At 35.9% G+C, this 9323-nt stretch overlaps 1 protein-coding gene across 1 annotated transcript in view; it reads left to right on the top strand.

Annotated features, from left to right (window-relative positions):
* The window catches only part of LOC100633715 (39S ribosomal protein L3, mitochondrial-like), a 20462-nt gene extending 18324 nt beyond the window's left edge, over positions 1–2138 (top strand). The window contains exon 4 of the mRNA XM_019993798.1: positions 1842–2138. Coding sequence (XP_019849357.1) covers positions 1842–2054 — 213 coding nt within the window. The 3' untranslated portion in view covers positions 2055–2138. The remainder of the gene's footprint in view (positions 1–1841) is intronic.
* Positions 2139–9323: the final 7185 nt, after the last annotated feature.

Below are 9323 nucleotides of genomic sequence, written 5' to 3'. Positions count from 1 at the left end.
AGCCTGGTATTAAGTCTGGGCTCAATATACAAGTAATAAGTGCAATGACAGCTAGAAGTAGAAAAATTATTGCATATTTTAAACACAGTGTTGTAACCATGATAGGACTGCATGGCAGGCAATTCCAGTTAGAAGTACCACAACACCACCTTGTGCAAGATATTTCCACACGTTGGAATTCAAGCTACTTTATACTGGAACGTCTAGCTCAACAAAAAGTAGCTACGTATGCTGTCTTTCATGATCCAGCCATTATAAAGCCAGGGCATTGTCACCTAGATTTGAATGATACTCAGTGGGACTTCCTCTCTCAAATAGTGGTTGTTCTCAAGCCCTTCCAAATAGCAACAACCGTAAACTCTAATGTGTCATGCTCAATCATTTACCCAGTCATCAACAACGAGTGCTTGTCCTAGGCAAGCTTCATTATGGTATTACTAACTTTGCCAAAAATCTAAGCTACAGCACTGGTCAGCAATAAGTTGACACGTTTTGCGTTAAAGTTGCTTTTGAGTTTGCTATAGTTTATCGTTTTCATAGAAACATACTAGTTGTAAACTAACATTATCCATGCTCAAATGTTATCGCAATCTCTGGCAAATGTAACTTGTTTAAATTTAAACTTAATGTGGTTGCTTATCTGTATGTTATCACATTTTATTGCGTTCACCAAACTAGTTTAGTATAGTTCAGCGATCGTTCGTTTGTCAACTTATTGCTGACCAGTGCCGTAGGTACCCCAGATTTATTTTGCACTTCCACTACAAATACCACTTTTATGAAGTGTGAAAAGCATTTTCTGCTCTTGAGTACAGTTAGAAAATTTGGTGGAGTAAAACTTTTGCGAATTGAGGTCCATTTGCCAAAATTTTAGTCTCCAATTTGATAAGGCTCCATAGAAGCATACACAAAGTTAAAAATTTCGGCAAAATTTTAACCTCCAAACCCCTTTTAGAGCCAATTTGCCAAATTTTAGCTCTCCAAATTTTTTAGCTATTCAGGAGTCTCACTTGCAATCGACATTTAGTTTTACCTGTTAGTGAATCTCTTCAACTGACAAAAGGTACTATTTACAGTTAATTAAAATTCAATGTAAAAAGCATTAACTTGTGTGTTCTGTTGAAAAACAATGGTTGCAAAAATATCTATTTTGTACGTTGTGCAAAAAGATGACTTGTGTGTACAGGTCCGGTAATCAGGCACTGTATTCAGAACTAGAGTTTTGGTAGTAGAGGCTTCCTCTACTACATGTACTGGAGTTACACCCCAGTATCAATTTGATATAAAAATATGTTGCAATTCACAAAGCAGTACAGTCGAGGCAAAAGTATTGTAGTGGCACAAGTGGTAGGTTGTGGGTGGGACTGTGCAAATGTGGACGCTGGTTCAAATCCAGTCAGGACTGTCTGGGTCTAATTATAGTAGGTATTTTGATTTTTTAATGTTTTGCAAATTCTTCACTTTTTACTAGCCTAGGTCGGAAAGTAAACCCCCCTTTTTACATTTTAGCCATTAGAGTTTTTCTAAGTTTTTAGAGCATAGGTCACAAGAAACACTTTTTTACTTTATTGTAGACTCTGGGTTGTAGGATTTTAGGACTAAGTTTCATCTTGGACTAATGTGCATGTGCACATGCAGTTATATGCAGAAAAACAGACTACCAGATCTCTAGCACTTGAGAATTGTGTCTGGTTACTGCCACAGCCAAAAATAGACCATGAGAAATTTAATAATTTGCTGCTTTTAAGATGCATATAATTAACCAAAATCCGTATCTTTGGTCAGTTCCAATCACATTAATTTTAGGTACACATTAATTTGTTTCTTCTTTTATTTTAAAGGTTTATCGAATCAACCATCACTATAATGTACTATTTGTGAAAGGCTGTGTTCCTGGTGCCATTAATTCAATTATTAGAGTTTCTGATGCTAAAAGGCTTGCTCACAAAGATTGTCCTTTTCCTACCAATTTTGAAGACACCTTTAAGCTATCTGAAGAGACTTATTGGGAATATCTTCAGCCCATACATTCGGAACTGTACTTAAATAATTAATTTTCTGCCTTTGTACTGCTGCAAACAGTTTTAGTTTTTTCATTATTTAATCATGTCTGTGAACTCCACTTTGATCACACATTAGTTTCCATGTAGGTGAAGATTTTGTAAAAATTGTTCAAAGCATACTCTCCCTGTAGTGTCCAATCTGTCAGCATGAGCTACTTCATTGTTGAGGCTGAGCCACTTGGCCCTTTTTTGGCCCTTAATGTTAACAACTTTCACTATACCAAACATATTGCCATAGGACACTTAAGTATCAAACTCCTCGGACTTGGGACACCTAAAAATTTTTAAGGACCAATTCTGGCTATTAACTAAGACCCCATAATAGGGACGTAAGTTATAAGCCTCACCGTAGGACAGAGCCTAACTATAATTTTTTTAATGAACCAAATCTGGCATTAAATGAGCAATCACAGTATAAATAATAAAATATCCTGTGTAGTGTAAGATATTTAAGAGTTGGAAGTTACTTGAATTGACCTAGAAATTTTTTTGCAGATTTAATTTTCATGAATTTATACTGTCTGCCAATTTGTGCCTTAATAATTTGATTTTTGGGGAATGTATGTAATGTCACTGTAACTATCATTTGAAGTATTATTTGAAGTTATTAAATTTCATGAAGGATTTGAGCATCATGTTGAGTGAGGTGTTTCATAAAATAAAAAAAGTTTTGTTGAAATAGAGTCCTTTGAATTGTGAATCCTGAAAAATCTGCGTAGAGAGAAACGTTTCTCATATCTGGTCCAAGCAAGCTGGATCCTTATTTCCCTTTTGTAACTACGTGGACATATCTAAGAAGATGGATCAGGCAAGAAACCTGCCTGCCTGACTTCGATTGATGGTACTCTTGAGTCAGCAAATCTCTAGAAGCAGCTACTTTAGAGACATCCTGAGCATATGGTCGTGAGTTGCCAGGTCCTGAGTATTTTGTAGTAGCTTTTTTGTGCATTGACTTTTACTTTGATCCCTATATTTTTTTGTGTTATAATATTATTAACGGTAGTGCTGGGTGATATTGAAAATTTGAAACAATACAATATCATGCAATATTGCCTAAAAATGAAGATACCATTATAGTGCATTCATTTGGTATAGTTTTATTTTGGGAATTGGCAGTTTGCCAGCAGAATTGCCAATATTTAAACCCCCAATCATTAATGTGCATGCTCACTAATGCACGTGTACACAAAAAGTCGCCAAATTAAAAACCGTCAATTTCAAATTTACAGCAAGATTGCCAAAGTAAAGCACCGCCAAAATAAATCATCATACGGTATTGATATTTTTTATCAACAAGTTATTAAGCCACAGCCATTAACTTTAATTATACTGAAACAGCTGAATAAAGCTATTTCTGAGAACAATTGTTGTTAAAAAGCATCATAAAAACCTTTTTTGGCTTCATATTATACTTCAGCTACTTCATCTGCTTTCCAGGAAAAGACATTTTAGTATTTTCCGACTATAGTTAATTAACCCTTTATTGAGGTGTTGTAAGTTTTATGGGTGTGATCATGTTATTGATGTTTTCTTTGATATTAACAAGTATCAGTACTGCATTACATTGATTAAATATCATGAATTTTGATATATTGGCAAGCACTAATGAACATGGAGCAACGGTCAGTCTTGGCAGCTAAGAGGAGTTCTCATAAAGAAGTTGTTAAGAAAAGAATGCATGAGCTTGATACTATCCTTGCAGAGGAGGAACTGGACTTGACTGGGCTGAAACAGTGAAGGCTTTTTTCATTAAAGTAAGATCAGGCAGTTTAAACAAACGTGCATGTTGAGTAGGGCAGGGCCTGACAAGGCATGGCCAGGACCTCTTTCTACTGATGAAATGGAGCTACATAAATTCAATTTAGCTTCTAGCCTCTCAAAAGCACAATATACATCTTGTCTAAATGCTTCTGCCTCCTTGACCTTGAGATCCAAACCCATTGCCGCTTCATCCCCATGGCAATGTGGCTGGAGTACCTAAAGTTATATTGCTCATTTCACCTATTAAATGTTTCTCACATTCGTTTGCAGCAGAGGCCTGCATGAAACCCAACTTTTTGAATCTGGGGTCCAGAAAGGTTGCAGAAGCCAGTAGATAGTTCTCTACAGTCCCAAAACGATGGGCAGTGTTCGCAATTAGCTTGTCCCTTAGTATGCTTTTTGATTTTGAAGCCATTGTCAATTTTTGTATGGAGCGAACTATTGGTTTGACTTTCGATAAAGAAACATACTTCTCACTTGAGATTTCTGTTGTTACTGCCTCAAAAGGAGCTAATAGATTAACTGTATCTTCAAGCAACGGTGTTATTTAAACAGAGATCCTTCCTGTCTAGCAAGCAAAGAGTTGTGATGATAGCGTTGTGTTGCTCAATGTATTTTTGAAACATGTAGAAGGTTGAGTTCCACCTTGTCTCTACTTCTTGTATCAGCTTGTTCTGTGGTATATTGAGCTGCTTTTGAATATTGACTAGCCTATCACTAGCTTTTACACATCGATGAAAATATGCCACAATGGTTCTACATTGTGTTTGTAAGCCTGACAAATTAACATCAGAGGCTATAGCTCCTTGGACAATAAGGTTAAGTGTGTGAGCTAGACATGGAAGATGATTCCATTTTGTCATTCTGATAGCTACATTCATATTGCTCGCACTATCTGTCACAGCAAAAGCTACTTTATCATGAGTGTTCCATTCTTTTGTGACTCTTTGAAGCTCTAGTGCTATGTTTTCACCAGTATGATTGGTTGTTAGATGCACTGTTTCTAGAACACAAGACTTTGAAGTGAAATTCTCTGTATTGATGTAATGAGCAGTCACAGACAAAAAACTTTGTGTAGACCTAGATTTGCATAGGTTTGTTGTAATGGCACAAAAAGTTGCATTTGACAGTGATTCGGCTACTTTACTTTTGCACATCTCGTAAATCTTAAGAAGATGATTTCGAGTCATTGTTCACCTACTTGGTGGTACATATTTGGGATCAATCACTTTAAGGAATTTTTGAAAACCTTGATCATTGACGATAGGAGTTTGCTGCAAATCTGTTGCAATCATTGTAACTAAAGCATCATCAATTCTTTTTTTCCGCTCTGAGTTTTCCAAATAAATAATAACAAAATAAATATATTATTATCTAGTACATTGCCTATAGGCACTGTATGATTATGCAATGACACAGCTATGGACATACTTCCATAAGGCTCAGCAAAAGTAAAGCGTCAGTTGTGGCATCACTTTTGCCTTGTTTGGTGCAGCAGCCTGTTCAGATCTTTGTTTTTCTACTTCCTCGTTTTCTTTGTTATGATTTGATTGCAAGTGCTATTTTGTATAGTAATGATAATAATAATCATAGTAATGCTACATTGAATATAATTACTTTAAATAGATTGCTAGTATTGCCAGCTGTTTTCACTTTTTGTTTACAGACATCACAAAAAGTGCAGTCTTTATCTTTGTAAAAGTGGTCCCATATATTACTTCTTTTTCTGCTGCTTGCCATCACTCAAATTGTAGAAATTGTAAAGAGCTTATAGTAACTAGCCAGATATGCTTTCAAGGTAATTTGCAGCTGCTTTCTTGCTGACTCATTGACTCAACCTCTCATGCACACAATTGACACGCAATAATAGGTTAATTAACTCAAATTACTTTAAAAGAGGCGGGATAAAGGCGTGGCTTGAGTATCGTTTGTTGCTGTTCCTATATTTCGATACTGAACCAGTATTGGTTGTATTGATATTATTTCGATAGTATCACCCACCACTACCACATGAAATCATTGTGTACAGCTATAGTTTTTGTCATATTGACACTGTATTGAATACTGATATTTATAAAGACAACATTGTAGTTCAACTGTAACTCAAAAGAGTTGCATATCATGTAAAACAATAACAAAAAATGGCATAAAAAATGATAATAACAATGTCCATAATGCCTATTTGGTTACAATGCACTGCTGTCAGTTATAATGCCCAGACAGCTATTTAAGCCCATTCTGGGCAGTCTTCTGGAGGTTGGCGGACAGAAGTCCCTCCTCTTGCACTCGTATGACCATTTGCTTCCCTCTATGTGTACAGCGTCTAGCAATTTTTCTATTCAAACTTTCTATTTAGTTAACAAAGTCGGGATTTCGCCACTGTAAAGTGTGCTTTACAAAAACTTTCTCTGGCACATCTAGACCCTGATCTTCATTATCCTCATCAGACTGAATCACTGATTTTTTTTTCTAATCTGATCATAAGAGCTCGAGTCACTAAGTGCTTTCTTTCTTGCAGTACATTTCTACCAATATCAATCAGAATAAACATTTGGTGTACGTATTTATTACTGTTACATTTATCATTTTCTGATGATGACTTTGGTTCCCGTTAGTCTTTTCCTGAATGCCCCTACGTTCCCTCTGGTGCCTATTTTTCAGTGATTTGAATTATGTTTTACAAGCTTCTGTAAATTAAATTTCTATAACTGGATGGTTAAGTATTGACTCACTTGTAATTTGCTTTGAAGTATATGACTCTTACGTCATTAGTCCTCTGATATCACGTGCTAGAGCAGCATTTATTGCTTGATTATCTGGATGGTCAAACCTATATAGTGCGTGATTTTTAATTATATCAGCAATAGCTATTATAGCTACTAGTAACCCAACTGAAAAGTTGCATTCAATATATTTCTGATCAGAGTTGAATTTGAGTTTTTTGTATGCATCATGAACCATTCCCTATTATAATTTACCAATATCATGTCAATGAGGTTTAGTGAGCAGCTGCTTACAATTAAACCTCTTGGCAGTTTACTTGGAATGACATTTTGCCTTTGGCTCTCTTCAGACCTCTTAGAGTGTTCTCAATGTATTCCGTTTTGCTCAACAGAACTTCTAGCTGGCTAGCTGTCCAAGTCAAGGTGGCAGCCACAGGTGGTATATTTGTAGATCTGTGACTGTGAGGAGTTTTAGCACTAGATCTGACTGCTAAAGGGCTAGAACTTAAACTACTCATTGGAGTAGGTTGAGGAGATTGAGGGACGCTTGAATGTCCACATATTGGAGTACAGAAGGAGGATGAATCCAGCGGGGTGGCCGGCCTTGACGATGGAAACTGGGGAGACGGTGCGCTATTAGTGATACAGTTTGGTCTAAGAGTATGATTTCGTGGCTGGTTGCCATGTGGTCCTTCCCAAGAAAGCCATGGACCTAGCACCTATAACTTAAACAATAGTGATACTGTTAAAAAACTTACTTTACAAAAAAGAATAGAGAGAGTGTGAAAAGAAAACCAAGAAGAACTAGCTGGACAGCTGCAAATAGTTAGCACTTGCTGTACTGGGTGGAACTGAAAGGGCGCGGAAAGGCGTGGCTTAGTACATAATTATTTAGCCAAGTCCACTTAGTACAGCTACAGTGATCATTAATTGGTTTTGTAAGACTAGCTATGCTTGCATCAGGAAAGAAGGGGAGATGGTGTGATCACTGTAGTCAGTTCTTAACAATACCCGTTTATAAAAGACACAAGTATCTGTATTTTGATGAAAGAACAAGTTCCTGGAGTCAATCAGGTGGCCAAACTGAATTGTCATCTCATGATGATTCTGTGGATGAGGGTTCTAATGTTTTGCAAGATTGTGAAATATTGTCAACAAAACAGGAAGAAAACAACTGTGCTGTAGAATGCACTCCATCTTAAGGTACACGTATCACTTGGCATCACTCTATCAGTGATGGCATGCACAACTAAAAGCAAAACATGCACTAGATAGATCTACTGGTAGAATTTTATGGCACAATTTTAAACTGAAAACACTTCCATGGTACTGTTGCCATAAACTTGAGAATTAGCAGATCTAGGTTCCAGCACATGTGTATAATATAGCCTGGCCTATATAGGTTAATAAAAATGCTACAAAACTGTGACACATGTGCAGTACTAGAAATAATCTGCATGGCTGTTGTTGTTGTTATTAATATAGTTATTATTATTATGATAATTATTATTATTATTATCAAGAGTCCATAATAATGGACTTTTATTATTAGTTCTATATGTACAGCACATTAAAAACACTTACACATGCATAAAGCGCAGTCACAACTGTGCAAGCAAGAAAATAGTTACACAAAGCTTATTATCACTAAACTATAGTATTCATACTAATTATCTATTTGTTACATCCTTTGTTACAAAAGCACTATAATAGTGCTCTATACGGTATACCAAAACTAATTTTGGCTTACATTCGTTATTGGTGATACTACTGTCTCTAACTCGGACAGTAATTCAGAGGCGTGCTGAGAGTTCGAGGATGTAGATTTAGATGAAATATGGAATGTTTCTGATTCAGAAATATTGCTTGACTTTGATAATGCAGATGTTGCTATACTTCGTGATGCAGAAGACCCTTCCCTTGAAGAAAAGACTAACACAGAGCAATATCATATAATTTAAGTTTTTCTTCTATTAGTTTGGAGTACATTGCATGGAGTAACATACATATATGCTTAAACTTATTCATTTTACTTTTCAAAAGTTGGCTGTCCTTTATCTTATACCGTAATTCTTCTAAAATTTCGCACCTCTAATTTCAAAAATAAATAATTTTAAAGCACTTTTATTTCAAAATTAATTCTAATTATTCGTTTTGTAAATTATGATGAAAGTTCTTCTAATTTCGCCATTTCCCTCCAATTTCGACACTCGACAGCATTATAACACATGGACCTGTGCTGGAAGGGGCCGAAAATCATGTCTAACTCACAGTGATGCCTCTTGCAGCACTCCACCGGACAGATGACTGCCATTAGTAGGCTTAAGTTCAAGATTCAGATTGTATCAGTCAAGCAACATAGAAGCATCAACAGATTTATATCTTGTCCAAACATGCATCTTAGTGCCTCCTATTTTGTCATAATTAATTGCTAGTTGGCCATAAAGGCTTAATTTACTCTAATTATTCGTTTTAAAAATTTATTTATCAAAAGTGACTGTGGCGAATTTTTAGAAGAATTACGGTGTTTGTTAAAATTGTTAATGTTTTTTTCCAAAGCATTTACAAACTTCGCAAAGTTTTTTCCCTCCATTCTGATGACTTCCACAAATATGTTGTTTGTCCTTCATGTCATTCAGTATATCTTTTTGAAAACTGTTACAACAATAATAATGGAACATTTGAGCCTAAAACCTGTTTGTATGTTCGTTATCCCAATCACCCTCACACAAGTAGAGAAAAGCCATGTGGTCATCAGTTACTAAAGAAAGTGTCA

Source organism: Amphimedon queenslandica, unplaced genomic scaffold, assembly GCF_000090795.2.
Source record: "Amphimedon queenslandica unplaced genomic scaffold, v1.1 AMPQUscaffold_13488, whole genome shotgun sequence".
Taxonomy (NCBI): Eukaryota; Metazoa; Porifera; class Demospongiae; order Haplosclerida; family Niphatidae; genus Amphimedon; species Amphimedon queenslandica.
Note: the sequence above shows the minus strand (reverse complement) of the source record. Positions and strands in the feature narration are given on the sequence as shown.